The following is a 23,421-nucleotide window of genomic DNA, read 5'->3' on the forward strand; positions in this document are numbered from 1 at the left end:
TTTCTCCTTGTTTTCTCCGTATTCTTTCTGTTGAAGAGCGTAGCTCGAAATGTTAAAGACTTTCTGTATTCCCGAGCGTCAAACTAATACATCCTTTTGTTGTTTACACCACCTGTCCTCGTCTGTTGTTTTTTTTTCGTACATTCTCCCATATATATATATATATATATATATATTACATACACAGATAGCCACAGAGAGAGAGAGAGAAAGATGGATAAATAGATACATACATACATATATATGTCTATACTTACATTTAGAGTGTGTGTGTGTGTGTGTGTGTGTGTATCATCATATTCTTCGGTTGCCTTTGGCATGGTAATTACCTTTATTTTTTCATTTTCGTTCTCTAATTTTGGCCTCTGCTCTACAGAATATATTGAGAGGTTTATTTTTTTCAAGAAGTTGGCTGTTATGGTTGGTTACGGGGTCATGACATTCAACCTCCTGATTATCATATCACTGCTTAAATACTTTAGTATGGGCCTGCTTTTCAGATAGATAAACTACTAATGATGTCTGTGTGTGTGTGTGTGTGTGTGTGTGTGCAATCATACATGCTTATTTACATACAAGCACACATACATACATACGTAGACATATCCCAGTACATCGCCCTATCTCGCCACCATTATACAAGCCTCAAGCATCACCACCTACCCCGATCCCACCTGTTCTACCCCCCCCCCCACACACATGTGAACATACCACTGAACAAGCCATCCTTGTACTATTGCTGCTACACATGGCGAACCAGCCTCACAGAACAGCTGCAGTTATTTGTGTCATGGCTGATGCGTAAACATACAACCATACACATACGTATTAATACACACACACACACTCTCTCTCTCTTTCCCCCATTATCCATCACTCTCTCTCTCTCTCTTTCTCTCTCTCTCTCTCTCTCTCTCTCTTTCCCGTTCTGTCTCTGTAACTTAATCCTTACCACATTACCAAAATCAGCTTCACTTACACAAGTCAAACATCTTCATAATCTCTTGTACCTTTCTAAGCATATTCTTGCATTTCAGTTCCAATCTGCAATTCCTAGAACCGATATTAGCTTCTCTGAATCTCTCCAAAATTCTTCAAAACTCTAGTAAATTCTACAAACTTCTCTGCAATTCCCAAAACCTATCTCAACTTCTTATCTAAATCTCCCTGAAACTCTTCAACTCTCCAAGAACTTCTCAAGGAACTCTCTGGATTTCTATGAACACATCTGAACTTTTCTGATTCTGTTCAAAATCATTTGTATTTCTCTGAAATTCTCAGAACCAACTGAAATGGCTCCGACACCTCACAAAGATAAGCCAACACCTTACGAAGGAATAAAAAAAAATTGTCTGGCAGAAGGATCGCTTTTTGAGGATCCGGAGTTTCCTGCAACATTCAGGTCCCTATTTTTGGAAACTGTGCAAAAGGACCTAGCGTGGAAAAGGCCAAAGGTGAGAACAAATGTCAGACTTGATTCTTTTATTTTATTCTTTTATTCATTTATTAATTTCAGTCATTTGACTGTGGCCATGCTGGAGCACCGCCTTAAAGGGTTTTAGTCAAAGAACTCAAACCCAGGACCTAGTCTGTGTAAGCCTGGTACTTATTCTGTTGATCAGTTTTTGCCGGTTGACAACACGAGTTGCAAGCAGTGGTAGAGGTGGGGGGAGGAGATGAAAACAGACACAAACGCACACACACACACACACACACGCACACATATATATATATATATATATATATATATAAACGACGGACTTCTATCAGTTTCCGTTTACCAAATCCACTCACAAGGCTTTAGCAGAAGACACTTGCTCAACCATGTGGTTCGTAAGCAAGCTTCTTACCACACAGCTACACCGGCGTTTGTTTACCGATGTTTTTCAAGTTGGTGTTGTTGTTGTTCTTGATGTTGTTTAACCCCAGGTCACTCCTGACCCTGTAGACCCATGATCAAAAATGTTTCCACTGTGACCATCCTGTCTTTTATTCAGACATAGTGTATCTAGGACTACATTATCTAACGTGTCCTTTCTTGTTGCTGTTTAGCCCCAGGTCAGTCCGGATCCAGTAGACCTGTGATCAAACATGTCCCAGCTATGACCATCCTGTCTTTTATTTGGACATAGTATATCTAGGACTACATCATCTAATGTGTTCTTCCTTCATGATCCTGTTGCTGGTCAGGTTTAATTATAGCTGCATTCTACTAAGATGAGCCAGCCGCTCCCCTCAAAATCTACCACCACTTCCCTGAAAGAACCACAATTAAAAGCTTTAGGATCTACCCTTCCTTTAGTACAGACGTGTTTATATAGATAGATAGACAGATAGACAGCTAGGTAAATAAGTACACAGACCGTATACAAAGATTCTGAAATCTCAACCACAAATAGGTTCTATCATATCTCAAAAGAACTATTTTTAAAAAGCGAAAATCACGTAATTAACAGACATGCTTCATGCTGTTTTTTATGAGTTAACCTGTTTTGGCATCATGCGTATGTCTATCTTGGCACAGGTTAAGCAGTACAGTGTCGGCTATCTATTTACTTTTGCGGTGTATGTATGTATGTATGTGTGTGTGTGCGTGCGTGTGTGTGTTGATATATATATATGTGTATACATAGGCCTGTCATATGTATATATATATATATATATATATATATATATATATATATATATGTAAGGTTAAGAAGGGTATTGGAGTCAACCAAACCCCAAAGATACAGGTAATACCGAGTAAGGGCTGTATACCTTCTAGTTTTGCCCCATTCGTTGTATAAGCAAGAGTGGGGATTATAACATAGGTCGTGTATTAGCGTGTGTATGTATATATATATATATATATATATATATATATTAATAATTTATGGAAGAACCATCCAAAGGCAATTCAAACAATGAAGGAGATCAGACATCATCTAGAAAAACCTACTCTGCAAAATACTAATTTAAAAATCTATACATATATATATATTGAAATAATTTGGGAAAACTTATTTATAATGTATAATTTATAGATTTTAATTTTAATTCTTAATATTACAAAGTATAATTTTTATTTAGTTTTAATTTTTAATTGTTGATGCTTAATTTTATTGCTTATTTTTTAAAAAGATGTAAAATTAGATTTATAATATTTTGAAAAATAACCTGAAGAGGTGTAGGAGTGGCTGGGTGGTAAGCAGCTTACTTACCAACCACATGGTTCCGGGTTCAACTATGATTATTCGACTAATTAGTTAATTATGGTACAACTAATAAAGCATCTTTTGCTCTTTTCCACAGGAAATAAAGAAGACAGCAGTGTTCATGCGAGAAGCCACATACCGTGATTTTAACCAAGGAGAACTTGGTAAGTGGAAGGTGTTTGTGTGAGGCAAACGTTATTAGGGGAATAGAAGTACTGGCAGACAGACAGACAGACAGGCTGATGTACGAACAGGAGGACGGATGGACCGACAGACAGGTGGACATATACACAAACGGGTGGATGAACGGGTGGAGGGATAAAGAGACAGAGAAATGTGTTGATGGTAAGATTGATTGATAGGCAGACACAAACAGACAACACAGACAGACAGACAGATAGATAGACAGACTAACAGACAGACAGGTGTTGACCTGTGTAGAAACTACCTACTTCAGAATGGACACTGATATATATAGACAGGAAAAGGGTTTAGTTATGGGTTCGCATTTATCACCAGTAATAGCCAATATATACATGAATACTTTGAGAATTTGGCTTTAGGATCAACACCACTAAAACCAACCCTATGGCTACGGTATATTGATGACACCTTTATACTCTGGCCCCCACCAGGAAGATGTCCAAGTGCTGTTCGATCATGTGAACTCAATAAAGCCATCCATACAGTTCACAATGGAAGAAGAAAAAGACAGTCAGCTAGCATTCCTGGACATATTAATAATACGCACTGAGTATGGATCTTATTTTCACTGTATTGAAAGGGTTTTACAAGTGTGCAGTGCCTAGTAGTGCTGTTTTTTGTGTGTTATATATATTTTTTAGTCCTGGTGTTTTTGTTATGCCTTCGCTTGAATATTTTTTTATCATATCTAATTCACCCACTATGATAGGAACTGTTTATTTTTTTATCATTATTGTTGTTATTGTTATTATTACATTAAGACAGCAAGCTGGTAGAATCATTAGGACACCGAATGGAATGCTTAGAGGTATTTCGCCTGTCACTCCATTCTGAGTTCAAATTATTACTGTATACAGACATATATCTATATACATATATATATATATATCTATGGTCCATCATCACTACCACTCAAACACATACCCCTGCGACCACCACCACCATTAAAACCTCTCTCTTCTCTCCACTACTCTCCACACACAGGTGACTGTTGGTTTATCTCCGCTGTAAACTGTTTACTTACCAACAACAGGAAGGTGTTTGAAAAAGTTGTCCCTGGCAACCAGTCGTTCACTGAAGACTATGCAGGTGAGTATAGTGGCATGAAAGGTCATCAGAGGTCATCTGAGGTCAGTTTCTTTTCTTTTTTTTTAAGTAGTCTGTTCTTATGGTCTTCCTCATCTGTCTCCTTTCAATCCTCATCGTTTTAAGATTCTGTTTTCCATGCTTGCCTCTGACAGACACAATTTGTTGAGCCAGATTTTCAACAGCAGGATGCCCTTCCTGTCACCAATCCTCACCTGTTGCTTTTTTAAGGGGATATTTACACTGAGCCCAGGCATATGTTTGAGGAAGACTGCAAACGAAGGACTTGGCTTTTATGAGAATTAAGCTTGCTCACAAAAGTCACATGATGTCAGGAGAAGGTGACACAAACACACAGCGGCATATATATATATGTGTGTATATATAACCAGAAAAATATAAATATAACATTATTTCTAATGCCATATGAACACAACGCATCCAGCAGAACATATACATCCAAATGATTAATAACAAAAAGTAGAGTTACATTAAAGAATGTAGCTCTAGATATGCCATGACGTAATACAAATCTCTTGTTAAATTCTCAGATTCACTTTTGATGCTTATTGCCAATTTTGCACCATTATTCATTCTGGTCAATTGCAGGAATTTTCCGTTTCAATTTTTGGTGGTATGGAGAATGGAAAGAAGTCGTCGTCGATGACCGACTTCCAGTCAACAGAATCACTCATGAAATACTTTACGCTCACAATAATTCAGAACCTGACGAATTTTGGGTGTGTCTCTTGGAGAAGGCCTATGCCAAGTAAGACACCTCGTTCTCTCTCTCTTTCTCACACTCTCCCCCCCTCTCTCTCTCTCCCGCTCTCTCCAGCATTTTCTCATCCTCTACACCTCTTTCTTTCTCTTTCTCTCTCTCACTCTTTCTATCTGTCTCTGTCACTCACTCTCTCTCTCTCTCTCTCTATATATATATATATATATATATATATATATATGTTTGTATGTATGTATATCTTTGTTGGTGAAGGCTTGCCGGCTGCTATGAGACGTTGATTGGTGGTTTCGTTGCCCGTGGCATGGTGGACATGACTGGAGGAGTCTCCGAATGCTTCTTCATTAATGCCGATGACCCCAACCCTACAGAAACATTCCAGATGATGACAAGAATGGCCACCATGCAGTCAATGTTTTCTTGTGCCATTGTAAGTATATTTTTCTGTGTCTTTCTATACTTTGTGTGTGTGTGTGTGTGTGTGTTTCTAATATAACAGCATCCATATATATATACATATCCACATGTAAACTGCAACTGTACCATTGGCACGTAAAAAGCACCCAGCTATAAGACCACCTTTCTATTTATAAATGTCTTAGGAACATCAGTTGCATTCACCTTGTTATCTTATTTTATTTTGTTCAGGTTTGTGTATATTCTCTTACAGTTTCTGATGACTAAGTTATCGATTATGAGCTGATCCTTCATTCCCCAGTTCCTTTTGCGGCACCCTTTCTGTTCCATAGGCAGCAGCCTACATTTTCTAAATAATATGCAGCTCACCGGCCAAAACACCCAAAGTCTCTTTTTTTAGTGTTCCGGTGCTACCAATATAGTGCTCTCGGTCTGTTTTCCCATTATTATTATTATTATTGAGTGAGAGAGCCGTGTCTGCTATCAAAGTGATACTGGGGTACAAATACACGAAGCCTGTTATACCCATCATGACTACCCGTCTGATAAGGGTACACCAGGCACATGCATCACAGCCGTATGTGCGCGACATGATCTCATATCAAAATAAACGGCACCTTGCAGATGGGGCCCAATTAGAATTTTGTTCAGGTCGAATAGCCCATTCTGCTCAAAAGGTCCCTGAATAAGGTTTGTTTAAGGATGTTGAACAAAACGCCCATGTTTCCAAAGGTGAATTATTCAAACCCCAAAGAATTCCTCTCAACACAAGGCTATGATGCTCCCCCACTACTTCTGCTCCTGATCAGAGATGCACATATCGTCAGCCACCAAGGGACATGCTTAACTTGTTAAGGTCAAACAACTGACAAGCAAATCTGTGGTATTGAGCAGAATATTTGCTGTAGGCCATCTTTTTATACCAAGACAAAACAATGTACTTGATAACACTTCCATTACTATTATTGTTGTTGTTGTTGTTGTTACTTTGCTTTCTTTCTTTATTTCACTTAGCTTGATGAGAATTATGAAGTAGAAGGCAAGACAGGTGTAGGTCTTTTTTCATATCATGCTTACAGCATAATAAAACTTGCGAAGGTAAGTTATTAATCTTCTCACCTTTCTTTACACCTTTCCTTTATCAATTTTAATTAGCAAAACACAAAGCAAAACCAACTGAAGCAGAGCACGAAGTATTTTCTGCCAAACCCAGTTTCTCAAAATGGCTTCTGAAGTGTCGTCTGTTTTATTTGAAGGGGGAGGAGGAGGAGGAAGAAGGGGGAGGAGTAGGAAGAAGGGGTGAGGAGGAGCGATGTCTGTATGTGAGTATAGAGCATTCTTTCTGTTTGCAGGTTCAATACAAAGGAAAGGAGGTGAACCTTATAAAACTGAGAAATCCATGGGGCGAAAAGGAGTGGAATGGACCCTGGAGTGATTCGTAAGTAAAACATTCACAAACTGAATACCAGGAATATTCAACCAGGTGGTAATAGTAGAAGCAGCATTATACTTTCACAGACACCCTTTGTACATACACACACACGTGTGTGTGTAAATGTGTTTATGTATACATACATACATACATACATATATATATATATATATATATATATATATATATATATATATATATATGACAGGCTTCTTTCAGTTTCTGTCTACCAAATCCACTCACAAGGCTTTGGTCAGCCCGAGGCTATAGTAGAAGACACTTGACTAAAGTGCCACACAGTAGGATTGAACCCAGAACCATGTGGTTGGGAAGCAAGCTTCTTACTGCATAGCTATACACACTTTAATTCTTTTAATTGCTTATCATTTGACTGTGGTCATGCTGGAGCACCAATTTGAAGGGTTTTAATTGAACTTATTTTATCAGTCTCTTTTGCTAAGACTGAACCCGGAACCATGCGATTGGGAAGCGAGCTTCTCACTGCGTGAATTGCTCAAAATACAGATTAGAAAATCAGCCGACAACTGGTGAAGGGGCATTCGTTGTGTTGCTTGTCTTCTTTTCCATTTGTTTCGTTGTTCGCAAAAACGTTCATATTCCAGGTTTGCATATTTTATGTTGTTTACATTCTGTGACGTCCTCTGCCTACTTATGCCTGAGTATATACGTATATATGTAAGTATGTACATATACATATGTATATAGGCATATACATATGTATATATATATATATATATATATATATATATATATATATTATTTATAACATTATATATATATATATATATTATTTATAACATTATATATATATATATATATTATTTATAACATTATATATATATATATATATTATTTATAACATTATATATATATATATATATTATTTATAACATTATATATATATATATATATTATTTATAACATTATATATATATATATATATTATTTATAACATTATATATATATATATATATTATTTATAACATTATATATATATATATATATTATTTATAACATTATATATATATATATATATTATTTATAACATTATATATATATATATATATTATTTATAACATTATATATATATATATATATATATATTATTTATAACATTATATATATATATATATATATTATTTATAACATTATATATATATATATATATATTATTTATAACATTATATATATATATATATATTATTTATAACATTATATATGTGTATATATATATATATATATATATATATATATATATGTATACACACACACACACACACACGTACGTACATGTCAACACACCTGTAGATGCAGTTAATTAACACCACTGGCCCCCCCTTCTTTTTTTTTCCTCTTTGAAGATCTGAAGAATGGAATGGATTGACAGAAGAAGAGAGAAAACGGACGAATCTGGAAGTGAAGGACGATGGAGAATTCTGGTAAAGATTGCCTTCGTTTTGATGTTGTTGTTGTTGGTGTTGCTGTCTTTGCTGCTGCTATTACTGTAGCAGCAGCAGCAGCAGTTACTACTTCCGTAGTGGATGTTCTTGTTTGTGTCACTGCTGCTTTTACTTCCATTGTTCTTTTAAACCTCCAACTACTCCTCCAGATCAAATTCTCCTCCCCACCAGTAACCCCCTCTTCCTCCCTCCTTCCCTCCCTCCCTCACTCGCTCACTCTCTCTTTCTCTCTTCACAGGATGGACTTCAATGATTTCCTGAAGAACTTCTCTGTTATCGAGATGTGTCACGTCGATCCATTTACAATAACCAGCTTTGAGGTCAGTCACACACAACTAACAGCATACATGCATACATATATACATACATACATACATACATACAGGAATACCTCACTTTAAGAGGAATCTGCTTTACGAGACTCCGCGTTTACGAGTTTTATTGTTGAAACACAAGATCCAAGTCTTGAACTCCATCTTACCAGAACAAATGTCTCTGCATGTTACCAAGACATTTATAGAAAGCAACAAAGAACCTTCTTCTGAGCGAACAACTCTAGACTTGTTTGTAAAAAGTCATCTACAAGTCCTTCTACGAATGCTTGTGAATCGCTGACCACGTCTACAAGTAATGGTGAGGGTGAGTCCATTGTGAGTGAAAGGGATTCAGAAAACGATTATAAGAATAATTTTTTTCATCATGAAGGATCTTGACTTTCTTTTTGTTTTCCATAAAATATTTTTGACATATAGGTGCAGGAGTGGCTGTGTGGTAAGTAGCTTGCTTCCCAACCACATGGTTCTGGGTTCAGTCCCACTGCGTGGCACCATGGGCAAGTGTCTTCTACTATAGCCTCGGGCCAACTAAAGCCTTGTGAGTGGATTTGGTAGACGGAAACTGAAAGAAGCCCGTTGTATATATATGCATATATATATATATGTGTGTGTGTATATGCTTGCATGTCTGTTCCCCCCCCCCCCAGCATCGTTTGACAACCGATGGTGGTGTGTTTACGTCCCCGTCACTTAGCAGTTTGGCAAAAGAGACCCATACAATAAGTACTAGGCTTACAAAGAATAAGTCCTAGGGTCGATTTGCTCGACTAAAGGTGGTGCTCCAGCATGGCCACAGTCAAATGACTGAAACAAGTAAAAGAGTAAAAGAGTATTCCGATGTTGTTTAATTGCCATTTACTAACAAGTTTTGTGGATTTTAACGATGAAATATTTTGTCTGGGAACAAATTACAATTTATTGCTACTATGAGAAATTATTGCTCTGTTCTATGAGTTTTTGCTTCACGAGTGGTTCCGGGAACACATTAACGCACATATCAAAGCATACCTGTAAACACACACACACACAAACTAAATGCAAAAGAAATAGACAGAGAAAAATCCCAGCAAAGGTTGAGAAGCTCAGGACTCAAAGCAGAGACTGAAGGATATTTTAATTGCTGCCCAAGACCAAAGCCTCTCGACCAGAAATTACCAAAAACATATAAGGAAAAGAAACATAACAAGAAAGTGCAGAATATGCGGAGATGGAGAAGAAACAATGAACCATGACAGGAAAGTTGAGCAGAGATCTGCATCAAATTTCATCAAAAGCTTGGCAATACCTGCTCTGAGGTGTACGCATAACGATGCATACACACACACACACATTATTATCCTTGTTGTTGTTGTTGTTGTTGTGGCTGTTCTTATTGTTGTTGTTGTTGTTGCATTGACAGGGAACAGAGGAGAAAACATCAGCAAGGAAATGGCACACATTCCGGGAAGATGGCCAATGGCTCAAGAAGATCACATCTGGTGGTAATGACAATTCTAAAGGTGAGGACAGGCCCACCTTGGGTTACTTCATTTAATGAGCCCTTCCTTGTTGTTGTTGTTGTTTAGCCTCAAGTCACTCCTGATACAACAGTCAGTCTTTATAACTGGTTTAGCCAATCATCCTCAGCAGCAGCAGCTTTTAATGTCCGTTTTCCATATTGGAATGGCTTGAGCAGTTTCATTGTTTGTTCTGGTATGATTTCTTTGGTTGAAGGTTCTTCCAAATGCCAACCAACTCCACAGAGTGGAGTTGGTTGTTTTTTATGTGGTAGCAGCATCCCTACCAATTCCGCTGTGGTAAATGGCTCCTCGTGAGTACAGCAAAACGCCTGAGGGCTTAATCCTCACTCATCTCTTTCGTAGGGTTCTGTGCCTAGAGATTGGCCCTCAACACTTCGTCCCGTGTCTTCCTGGGTTTCCCTTTTCCACAAGTGTTACCCACTTGATCGGCACTTCCATACACAACTCTCTACATCCATACGCATGCCCATATAAACACACATATATATATATATATATATATATATATATATATATATACGAAAGACGAAAGCTAACGAGATCCTAAAGACCTAATAATAGTTATGTATGTGTTTTTTCGCGTTTTGTTCGAAAGGTAACCACTCCTGAAGAAGTGCCAAATGTCTAAATCCAATGGACCAGTCACTGGATAAGTTTGGCACAGAAATGTTAACATAGAGTGGTGAATAAATCGATATATCGAATTTGAAGTCTCTGTCTCTTTTGAATATGAAAATTTAAAAGTTAAAAACCTTATAATATAAATATAAACTGTGAGAACGACCCTTAAGGAATCTAGTTAATGATCTCCTAAGGTAAGTTCTTATGCTATATTGGTAACGGTTGATACATCCTCTGGGAAAATTATATATATATATATATATATAAAGAGACAGACAGACAGACAGAGATAGCATCATCATGTTTTTTTTTAGCATGCATGTTTGTATGATTGCATGAGTCAGACAATATGTATGTGAGTGTGTACATAGATATTCATGTGAACTACTACTACCACTATTACTACTGCTGCTGCCACTACTACTACTACTACTACTGTTGCTACGTTATTATTATGCACCTCAGATATCTACTGGAAGAATCCTCAGTACCTGTTGGAGATCCGTGAGGGTGAGGGTGATGTCCGGACAGTGATATCCCTGATGCATCGGCTAATGCACCAAAGTGTTAGTATCGGCGTACACCTGTACAAGGTCAGTCACTCTTACCCTAACCTTAACCCTAACCCTAACCCCTTCTTTACTGCTCCTCTCTATTCCTTTCTACTTCTTTTAACAAATATAATAAATTGTCTTTACAACAACAGCAACAACAATAATAATTATCTTTTCTATAATAGACACAAAGTCTGAAATTTGCAGAGAGGGAGATAAGCTGATCACTTTGGCCCCAGTACTTGACTGGTACATAACGTTTTATAAGGCTGAGTGGAATTTAAACTCAGAACGGTAAAGATGGAAGAAATGCCGCTAAGCATTTTGTCCGATGTGCTAACAGTTCTGCCAACTCAACGCCTCACAATAATTATAATAACAATATCAGTCGCTGGCACTCACAGTTTCGGATCTTAACTGATTGGAAGTGTTATCATGTACGTCATTTTGTGTTGGCATAAAAAGATGGCCTACAGAAAATATTCTGCTTAATACCACAGACTTGCTTTTTATTTTGCCCCCTTCTCAGTCCCCTTGCAGATAGCTTGAGTTTTGGCATCACTGCACCCACTGCTTTTCTTGTAAACTAAAACAAGGACGTTTATACCTGTGAACGGTTAACGATCCTTTTCAGGGCTCTTGTGAGAACAATAAACATGGACCTTTTCAAGGCTACTTTACGTTCAATTGTTGCACCCCCTGAAATACTCTCGTGGCTTCTCCAGGGCTTTTCACCCTGTGGTTACTACTTTATTTATGGTCTATGGGGGAAATCACTTCTTCCTCAATGTCAATGTTTGCAGCTTAGTGCAAAAGAAATATTCAAAGAGATGGACACCGAAACAAATGGAAGAACCTATTAAGACCATTGCCAAGCATTTAATACCCGAGCAACGCCGGGTAATCTTGCTAGTATATATATATATATATATATATATATATATATATATATATATATAAGATAAAATTAAATATAAGAATAATCCGGAGGTGGAATTAATTAGAAACAAAATTACTGTCTGTGGTGTTGATTCTATATTTTGTATTGTTAACACACACACACACATTTTCACTTTTACTCTCTTCCCCTCTCTTCCTCTCTCTCTCTCTCTCTTCTCTATTCTCATCTCCATATACATATATATATATATATAGAAAGATATATATATATATATATATATATATATATATATATATATGTGTGTGTGTATGTATATTTATGCATGGATTGATGTATATATATGTATGTGTGTGTGTGCACGTGTGTATGTGAGTGTGTAAATACATATATATGTGTGTATGATAATGGTGATGGTGGTAGTTGTGATCATGATGATGATGATGATGACGACGATGATGACGATTTTACAATCTCCATTCGGCAGCTGAACCCTGGCTACCCGACCCCTCTCCCAGAGAAGTTTGATGAATACGCTACGCAAATGGAAACGGAAATGAAGGAACATGTCAGCCGGGAGACGACGTTTGGCGTGACTCTTGTGCCTGGTTCCTATGTCATTGTTCCCTTCATCGAGGAGAACACGTCTTCAGAGTTCATTCTTCGAGTCTTCACAGAGACGGCAGTTAAGATCAGGTGATTGTTATGTTATCTCTTTCTCTACCTGTCCTGTCTGTCACCTTAACACCCTTCCAACACACACACATATGTATAAACACAGCTATATACACATGCACACATACACTTGTGTGTGTATATATATAAATATATATATATATAGCATAATATAATATAATATACACATATATAATTAATATCAGGGTGATAAAGAATTTTTAGAAATTTCTACTACCAGTGACCTAGCATGTAAAAAATTAGTCTATAGACTATATATTATTCATATGAACACAGTGTAAATTTAAACACATAAGAGGGATCCTATGATGGATACCTCTTATGTGTTTAAATGTATTTATATATACATATATATATAGATATATATGTAAACATATATATATATATATATATATATATATATATATATATATATGTATATGTTTATATATTGGGTTGGTGCATAATTATTGTGGGTTTTTTTCAACAAATTTTATTCAACAAAAACAATAACATGTAACAAAAAAACATCTTTAAATGATTGTTCTGGAGCATATTCACCATCCACTTCAATTAATGTTTCCCGTTTGCTTGGCAGACGGTCAGACCGTCATTTAAAGATGTTTTTGTTAAATATTGTTATTGTTTTTGTTGAGTAAAATTTGTTGAAAAAAGAAAACCGCAATAATTATGCACCAGCCCAATATATGTGCGTGTGTGTATGTATGTATTTGTATGCCTGTGCATTTGTGTGTGTGTGTGTGTGTGCATGTATGTGTATGTATGTATGTATGTATGTTTATGTATGATGCTGTCAGTATATTTCTGTACGTATCTTTACCTTCGTTTAGGAATGTCTAAATCCTTCTCTTTCAATGTCCATTGCAGGTCCCTCGATGATGTGGAGACAGTCGATCCGGTAAGGTTGCATCATTGCACTTCTTGTTTGTACACGATAGCAATTTCATAGACCCGACCCTTGGTTTTTTTTACTATTTAAGGAACTGATTCACTTGAATACACGCTTACAAACATATATGTGTGTGTGTGTGTGTGTGTGTGTGTGTGTGTATATATATATATATATATATGCGTATATATACACACAGACACATGTATGCACACAATTGCAGCCGTATATTGCAGAGTGATGCAATGGAATGTAAGATGTGTAACGGATCTGTTTTACTTTCCTCAAGTCTGTGCGCCGTTGTCTCACTTCTGCACCAATATTCTTTCTGTTACAGGAGACAGTTGACGAAATTGCAAAGATCAAAGAAGACCTCCTTGCCAGCATCTTTGAGAAGAACACTCCCTCATCAAAGGTGGATGCGCGCCAGCTGAGAAGGGTATTGAATACCGTGTGGAGGATAGGTAAGCTCAGGGGTCTGTCTGTTTGTCACCACGTCTGTGGAGTGATGATGAGATATTGTAATCATCATCATCGTCATCAGTGTAACCATCGTCATCATTGTCATTGTTGTCGTCATCGTCATCGTCATCATCATCATCGTTGTCGTCGTCATTGTTGTCATCATTCTTCCTTTAATACCAAACTTTACATTCTTGAATCAGATTTCCAACAGCTGGACGCCCTTCTTGGCCCCAACCCTCCCCAGCAAGGGAAATACAATTCACAGTCCTTGCATTCATTTCAAACGCTACCAGCTGCAAGCATGGGATTCCCCGTTCTCCGATTAGACCCAGAAGAGTTCTTATGATCTAAAAGAATCCCTTGTTCCCTCTCTTATGTATACGTATGTATGTGTGTGTGTGTGTGTGTGTGTGTGTGTACTCAATTCAAATAAACGGATAAAAAAACGAAAAGAAAGAAGAAAAACAACGAACGTGAGAACGTGCACAAGAAGTATATTAGCTTGACGCTCGGTGAAAGGAGAGAGAGTTTCACATTTCGAACATAGCTCCTCATCGGAAAGGAGAAAGAGAAACGCCCAAAGGAAGAGGAGAAGAAATCACCAACGGACTACGTGTATGTATATATATATATATATATATATATATGCATGCTCACACACACGTCATGTATATTCTACTTTTATGATTGACAGGGTTCTTGTTAGCAAAGTAAAGCGTTTTTCTTGTTTTCTTTCCAGACAAACAGACAACACCTGATATATTTTCTCTGGAGACTTGCCGCTGCCTTATTGAGAGATATAATGTATCCTTTCGATGGTGATGGTCATAAGTCATTGTTTTGGTTGTCGTTATTCAACACGTTCATAACATGATGCATACACACAAAGAGGATACACACACACACACACACCATCACATACTATCTCCTACCACCACAACCACCTTACACCACCACCACACAGCAAAACAATAACCTTTAATATATCCCATAATCCACTTGTTGACCTTGACCTTAGCTTTTCTCACCAGAAATCACGTGATGGATTACTGACTCTGGATGACACAAAGGAATGCTGGGACTTTGTGAACCTTTGTCAGGTGACCATTTTGATTGGCCAATTAATTCTTTTTTGTATAATAAAAAAAAAACCATGTTTCATTTAAGTAAATAAGAAACCAAAAATAAACAATGTGAAAATTGAAATAAGATATGGCAGTTGGCAATCTAAAGTGATAAGGAAATGTAAAATAGAAGTAAAAAACGGGAAATAAACGAAAGTAAGGGGCGAGTAACTCAGGTGTCCAGAAGGATAGATTATTGTTATCTCCCTTAGGAATTCAAGTAGGTTTCTTAGAAAGTAGATTGATATCGACTCGACAAATGGAAAACATTTGCGTACACGCTTCCACACGCATATGTACATATATATATATATATATATATATATAAGTAGTGTTAGGGGTTGGAATAACTGTCTGAGGGATAAGAATATCCGTAATTTCTACCGGTATAAATTACCTTTGACGAATCCTGTTATACTTAAGTATCGGTTTTATTTTCTTATTATTTATACACCCTGGCACCCCTAAAGAAAGATTAACCCACCAATTATTTTTCTAGTTTATTCATTTGCTCATCGACTTCAAGCTTGACACTGCAAAATGGTATGATTCTTATTTATTAAGGGTCCTTTTCTCATCCTGAAGCCCTGTCCTTTCCTCTTCCCTCTTCTTTTCTTTTATGTATTTGTCTTCACTCTGATGAAACTCCATCTACCAGATTGGATGTGCTATAAAAGATGACAAATATTGTTCTCATAATTTTCTATGATGGCACTGACTGACATTGGTAGCAGAAACGGCTGTAAGCTATGTTAAGTTTTGTATTAGAAACTAACAACTGATGCTAGTCAATTTGTTTGTTGATCAAAAGTTTTCTTCATTTTCTGCTTATATTATGTATGTATATATATATAGACGACACATGGACTAGCGATTAGAGTGTTGCATTCACGATCGTGTGATCACAGTTTCAATTCCTAGAGCGTGCGGTTTGTAGTTTTCTTGAAACAAATACTACATTTCACGCTGTTCTACGACCACTTCGAAATGAGACGGGTGGCACATTTGAGCACCCGTACAGGCAATGTTGATTTGATGGAGGGAGGACGTTTTATACGTAACACAAACGTTTTGAGTGCTACAAAGCAAGAAATTGCTGAACCACATTACAAGTAAGTGTTTAAGTGAAGGTGACGGCCTTTGTGTGTTTCAGGATGACTTGTGTCTTCCATGTTGAAAACATTTTGGCTTCAACTTACGATCTCAGATCAAAATACCATGCATCGACATCTGTGTGTGTCTGTGTGCCTGTGTGTGCGTGCGTGTGTGTGATATCACATTCTCATGCTCTATTCTTTACCCTTTTTTCTTCTACTTTTTTCTCTTTCAGAGACACTTCCATGCCTGTGATTTCGACGATTCTGGGACGGTGGATATTAATGAACTGTTGCCTTATTATGACATTTCCCGTAACTATTTACTATTTTGCTTCTTTTCAAATGCCTTGTGTGTCAGGTATATACATACAGACACATACACACACACACACACATATACAGAGAGAGATATATATAGACACACACATATGACCTCGGGAACACTGTGCCTAGCCAAAATCGTCTGCACAGTCTGCACTAAATGGGCAGGTGCGTTGTCATGGTATGATTGCCACTCACTGGAAGCATGTAATTGTGGCCTTTTCCGACGAATAGCATCCCGCAAAGGCCGCAAAACGTAACGGTGGTACCCCTTGTTTATTGTCTGACCAGGTGGAACAGACTCGTGATGAACAATCCCCTTGTAGTCGAAGAAAACGGTCAACAGTTCACGTTGCTTCAGTCTCGGAGAGGCTGGAGTCTTCTACCACGAAGACTGAGCCCTTTTTTTCGGCGTCATACCCATAGACCCACGATTCATCACCCGTTATGATTGTTTTCAAAAAGTTTTCATCGTTCTCAACACAATCAAAGAGATCTTGTGCATCTGAAACCTGAGTGTCTTTTCGGTCAGCTGAAAGCAGTTTTGGCACAAACTTGGCAGACACGCGTCTCATACACAAATCTTCAGTGACACCATTTGACAATATATGTTGATATTTTTATGTCCCCGTAACCAAGTGGTTCAGCTAAAAGTGACTATTAGAATAAGTACCCTGTTTCAAAATACAGGGGTTGATTTGTGCAACAAACCCCTTCGAGGTGGCATCTAGCATGGTCGCAGTCCAATAACCGAAACAAGTAAAACATAATTCTCCAAGCGTTCTGCTTTAGTGTGCTGGTAATCGTGTCCGTTTTGGTTTGGACTACATGAGATTACGTGAGGTTATACGAGACTTCAAAATATATCGTTACACAGATAAGTGGAGGCAAGTCATTTTGAGACATCTTGAATTGTTATTTCCCTTGAGTGGACCTTGATATTTTTCAAGTATTTGCATTCACTTCAGATTAAATGCATTACACGAGAACATTCATGCAACAGACCAGCAGCCTAATAGCATGTCTGCATGTTAATACACCATGTATCCATCTCTTTACAGACGGTAAACTTAATAAATGTGTTGCAGTCAACATTTGTATCAGATACGCTGATCAGAAAGGCCGTATGTTCTTCGATGATTTCTGCCAGAGCCTTGCACGTTTAAGGACGCTCACCAGTAAGTTGTCTCCTCTGCTATTTATCCAACTTCTTCTGTCTGTCTCTCTTTCTTGCTCTATCTATCTATCTCTCTATTCATATACATACATATGTATTGTATATATATATATATATATATATATATATATGTATATAATTAATTGAAGAGGAATGTAAAAATACATTACGAAGGATATATCATAAACAATTCCTATCAATGGCCAAACATGTAATCATAAACTTCATATAAGAAATATGTATAATTATGAATAAATCACAATTATAATTAAGAAGGGTGCAAAATCGATGATGCAGATGTGTCTTTTTGAGTGATAAATAAATTTTTTTTTAAATGACTATTCCGCAAAATATCTTCTCAGTTTGTGTATAGAAAAGCAACAACCTAAAGGATATAGCTTCATTTATGCAGAAGATCAATAATAAAAAGAATAACAGCTGGAAACAAAGAAATGGAGACACAATACAGCGACAAAAAAGCATAAAATATAAACATTAATGGATATGGATTATAAACGCCCTCGCGTAGCTGGTATGGCGCATGTACAGAGGTGCATACAATCATCCAAGAAGATGCTTCATTGTCTTTGATGATAATAATAATAATAATAATAATAATAATAACCGTTGACTTTCTGTTCCAGAAATATATTTGAAACATTGTGGTGATGACGTGACCTTCACTTCGGTAAGTGTGTGTCTCCACATTATCAACATCATCGTTATCATCATCACCATCATCAACATTATCACCAGCATCATGACCATCATCATCATCATCATCATCAACACCATTGTCACCATCATAATCACCATCACCACCATTACCACAACCATCATCATCAGCGTTAAAGGCTTCTTCAAGTTTCCTCTGAACATCAAACCTTATTTACTGTTCCCTCAACTGTCACTGTCTCTCTCTCTTTTTTTGTATTTTCGTAGACTTTTGGACTACACACATGTATACATACATATATATATATATATATATATATATATATACATGCGCATACAAACACACGCATACACACCCACGCACGTTCAATATCTTTTCTGTTTCTCTTGCAGTGGTTCCCTTATACTATGAATCCTCGAAGTACATAGAGGAAATTCCTGGAGCCATGGATCACGTGACAATGTATTTTGGATCACATGACTGCTTTAAGAATTATTGGCCAAAAAATTTCTCTCTCACGCCCCGTATATATATATATATATATATATATATATATATACACACACACACACAATATTTTTCAGCAATATAAATGGTTCCTTTTGAAATTTCTCCGAGAAGAAGCACTTTTGATAACCGAAATGATCTGTATGTTGAGCAAAAAAGTAAGTTAAATAAACGATGTTACCGCTGTTCAATCACTTTTTCCTTGCTAAATTTTGACCTTCACTATGTTTGTATGTGTTATTTCTTTACTACCCACAAGGGGCTACACACAGAGGGAACAAGCAAGGACAGACAAACGGATTAAGTCGATTATATCGACCCCAGTGCGTAACTGGTACTTATTTAATCCACACCGAAAGGATGAAAAGCAAAATCGACCTCGGTGGAATTTGAACTCAGAACGTAGCGGCAGACGAAATACCACGAAGCATTTCGCCCAGCGTGCTAACGTTTCCGCCAGCTCGCCGCCTATGTGTGTGTAGATGAAAGTTGTTATGTATAGATAAGAGTGACTGCTTGGTTAAGAATCGTTTGGTTTCAGTTCAATCTAACTGGTCAGTACCTTTCCGGAGCCAGTTGTGGTCAGTATCTTTCTGGTTTTGATGTGCAGGCTGCGTATCTCATTGAGTGTCCAGTCCAGTATCCCAGATGCTGGTTCTATCACTGGTACCACAAAACCATTGTCAAATATGGTCTTGCTAAATGCAGATGGCTCTGAATTCCATATCTTCCGCAGTCTACCGAAGTACGCATTTGTTATTCTGCTTTTTGTCACAGCACCGATGTATTCCGAAGTTCTTGTAACATGTATGCATGCATTTATGTATGTATGTATGTACGTATGTATGTGTGTGTGTATGTATGTATGTGTGTTTGTATATATATATATATATGTATGTATATGTGTATATATGAAATTAAAAAAAAACAAAAAATGGAACAAGAACGTAACAGGCGACAACAAAACATCAGGACAGTTTGACGATACAAAAAAAGGAGAGGAAAAAACAAGGAGGGGTCATTTGGAGGTTTCTATCTTCAGTCAAATACCAGATCGTCATTGCAGTTTTGGCTGGTTCCACTCTAGACTGTCTGTTGTGTAATAACATTAGAATGTCTGTGATGCTGTATTTCCAAGAAACAACTCGTATTTCAAAACTGTACAAATTTATGAATACTTTATAAAGCACAAAATGAGTTAGAATAAACAACTAGATGTGTCAGCTTTCTAACAAAAAATAAAGATTGTCAAAATATAATAATGGCGCAAAATGGGCAGCTGTCAAAGTTTATCATAAACCTTACTACAAATTTCAGCAGCAGGCAGAGGGAAGAGAGAGTGGGAGGGAGAGAGAGAGAACAAGGGAAGGGATGAAGGGGGAAAGAAGAAAGGCTAGAAATAGAAGAGAGCGAAGGAGAAAGAGTGAAAGCTAGAAAGAGAGTAGCACAGATATATAAAACTTACAGTGAATAAAAATTGGGGTGCATTGTGTTGCATTACACGCACGCACGCACGCACGCACGTACGTACGTACGTACGTACGTATGTATGTATCCGTTCATTCGTTTCAGTGCTCCATGTATCTAAAAAATATACGGAATACAGTCAGGGAAGCATCCTAACAAACAAGCAATGTAAGGGAAGTAACCACATCTAATTACAAAGGTAGATAGCAGACCAACATGCCACAGTTACCTCCCTGGAAAATTATGCCATCTACGTAGAGAAAGAAAATTAATGTAGCAATTACATCAACAGCTGAACGAGAGACCCTCAGGCAGTAACTGGATCCGCTAGAAATGGCAGCAAAATAAGCCTTAAGTCGTATATATATATACACACACACACATATACAGATATAGATATATATATATATATATATAGTAGTTATCGCCAAGCCAACATGGCAGTCCCAAAATTAGGACGAAAGCTGCCGTGAATTAGCTCCAAGAAGCCATCGCCTCTAGCTAGCTATGTGACACACGAAACCTGTGTCCTTTATAACCTTCGAACAGGGGAGGTCAGCAGTGTCCCCCTGCTGGTTTGGCATCTGCAGACTAGACTAGTTTCAGGGTGTTGCCCCTTGTCAATGCAGAGCAGCCAAGCCCCAGCCAGGCGGCGCTGCCGACCATCTGTTCGAAGGTTACTTATCTAATTTCAGTGGAATCTATCCACTGGTTTTCAGAAATAGTTATTAATATTTCTAAGTCTCTCTAAAGGAGACACTGCTGACCTCCCCTGTTCGAAGGTTATAAAGGACACAGGTTTCGTGTGTCACATAGCTAGCTAGAGGCGATGGCTTCTTAGAGCTAATTCACGGCAGCTTTCGTCCTAATTTTGGGACTGCCATGTTGGCTTGGCGATAACTATTAATTTCCAGTACCGCTGCCATAGTCTCCTTTAGAGAGACTTAGAAATATTAATAACTATATATATATATATATATATATATATATATATATATATATATATATATATATATATATATATATATATATATATATATATATATGAAGTTGTTTTACACCTCTTACACTAATTGTTTTTCGTTTTTGAGTTCGGGTCAAATATAGTTTAGAAGCCATGGACTGACGAAGTGTGACGATGTGAATGTTCCGTGTTCTCTCCCCATCCTCCGTTCGCGAGCGGGCATATTTTTCTTTACATATTCGTTCCCCGAAAGTTGTTCTTACGTTCGTTCGTACGAACATACGTTCTTTCGGTATTTCCTGCCTACGTAATACGTACGTTCGTTCGTACGTACGAGCGTTCATTCGTGCGTTTGACCGTTCGGTCGTACGTACGTACGTTCGTTTGATCGTTCGTTCGTACGTACGTACGTACGTTCGTTTGATCGTTCGTTCGTTCGTGCGTACGTTTATTCGTTCAATCGTTCGTTCTTACGTACGTTCTTTTGTTCGTTCGTTCGTACGTACATACGTTCGTTCATTCGTTCGTTTGATCTATCGTTCGTTCGATCTTTCGTTCGTTCATTCGTTCGTTCCTTCGTTCATTCGTTCGTTCCTTCGTTATTTCCTCCGTTCGTTCGTTCGTTCATTCATTCGTTCGTGCGTACGTACGTTCGATTGATCGTTCGTACGTACGTTCGATTGATCGTTCGTTCGATCGTACGTACGTACATACTTACGTGCGTTCGAACGATCGTTTGTTCGTTCGTTCCTTCGTACGTACTTTCGTTCGGTCGTATGTACGTATGTTCATTCGTTTCTTCGTTCGTTCGGTAGTTCGTTCGTACATACGTTTGTTCGTTTGTTCGTTCGTTCAGTCGTACGTTCGTTCGTTCGTTCATTCGTACGTACATACGTTCTTTCCTTATTTCCTGCCAATGTAATACGTACGCACGTACGTCTGTTCGTTCGTCCGTTCGATCTTTCGTTCATACGTACGTTCGTTCATTCGTTCGTTCGTAGTTACGTACGTACATACGTTCGTTTGTTCGTTCGTTCGTTCGTACATACGTACGTACGTTCGTTCGTTCTTTAGTGCGTTTGTTAGTACGTACGTACATGCGTTCGTTCTATCCTTCATTTCGATCGTTATTTCCTTCATTCATACGTATGTTCGTACGTACGTACGTACATACGTTCGTTCGTTCGTTCGACTTTTCGTTCGTTCATTCGTACGTACGTACGTACGTTCTTTCATTCGTTCATACGTACATTCGTTCGTACGTACGATCGTTTGTTCGTTCCTTCCTTCCTACGTACGTTCGTTCGGTCGTATGTACGTACGTTCATTCGTTTCTTCGTTCGTTCGGTCGTTCGTACGTACGTACGTTCGGTCGTTCGTTCGTACGTACGTTCGGTCGTTCGTTCGTACGTACGTTCGCTCGTTCGTACGTAAGTACGTACCTACGTTTGTTCGTTCGGTCGTACGTTTGTTCGTTCGGTCGTACGTTTGTTCGTTCGGTCGTACGTTCGTTCGTTCGTTCATTCGTACGTACATAGTTCTTTCCTTATTTCC

General features: G+C 37.7%; 1 protein-coding gene across 2 annotated transcripts; it reads left to right on the forward strand.

The window, feature by feature from the left end:
- Positions 1 to 182: 182 nt before the first annotated feature.
- LOC106873342 (calpain-9) lies at positions 183 to 19,627 on the forward strand. 2 transcript variants are annotated; one of them, XM_089344670.1, is made up of 20 exons: positions 237 to 1,454; positions 3,295 to 3,361; positions 4,386 to 4,490; positions 5,097 to 5,256; positions 5,482 to 5,656; positions 6,658 to 6,741; positions 6,996 to 7,081; positions 8,458 to 8,535; positions 8,795 to 8,876; positions 10,291 to 10,390; positions 11,498 to 11,625; positions 12,972 to 13,180; positions 14,048 to 14,078; positions 14,407 to 14,533; positions 15,274 to 15,338; positions 15,566 to 15,634; positions 16,989 to 17,067; positions 18,138 to 18,254; positions 18,898 to 18,941; positions 19,322 to 19,627. In XM_089344670.1, exons 1-20 carry the CDS (start codon positions 1,293 to 1,295, stop codon positions 19,355 to 19,357), a joined length of 2,004 nt encoding a protein of 667 aa, XP_089200796.1. In that variant the 5' UTR covers positions 237 to 1,292; the 3' UTR covers positions 19,358 to 19,627. The 2 variants fall into 2 exon arrangements, with proteins under 2 accessions (XP_089200797.1, XP_089200796.1); XM_089344671.1 differs by lacking the exons at positions 18,898 to 18,941; positions 19,322 to 19,627 and adding an exon at positions 18,616 to 18,860 and having other exon boundaries at positions 183 to 1,454.
- Positions 19,628 to 23,421: the final 3,794 nt, after the last annotated feature.

Source organism: Octopus bimaculoides, chromosome 28 (assembly GCF_046866305.1).
Source record: "Octopus bimaculoides isolate indiv1 chromosome 28, ASM4686630v1, whole genome shotgun sequence".
In the NCBI taxonomy this organism is placed as follows: domain Eukaryota; kingdom Metazoa; phylum Mollusca; class Cephalopoda; order Octopoda; family Octopodidae; genus Octopus; species Octopus bimaculoides.

Bases quoted from the DNA above. Each gene is read 5' to 3' on its own strand.
- LOC106873342 (XM_089344670.1), top strand. From the start codon at position 1,293: ATGGCTCCGACACCTCACAAAGATAAGCCAACACCTTACGAAGGAATA. The intron at 3,362-4,385 runs GTAAGTGGAAGG...CTCCACACACAG, and splicing joins TTTTAACCAAGGAGAACTTG to GTGACTGTTGGTTTATCTCC. The intron at 6,742-6,995 runs GTAAGTTATTAA...TTCTGTTTGCAG, and splicing joins GCATAATAAAACTTGCGAAG to GTTCAATACAAAGGAAAGGA.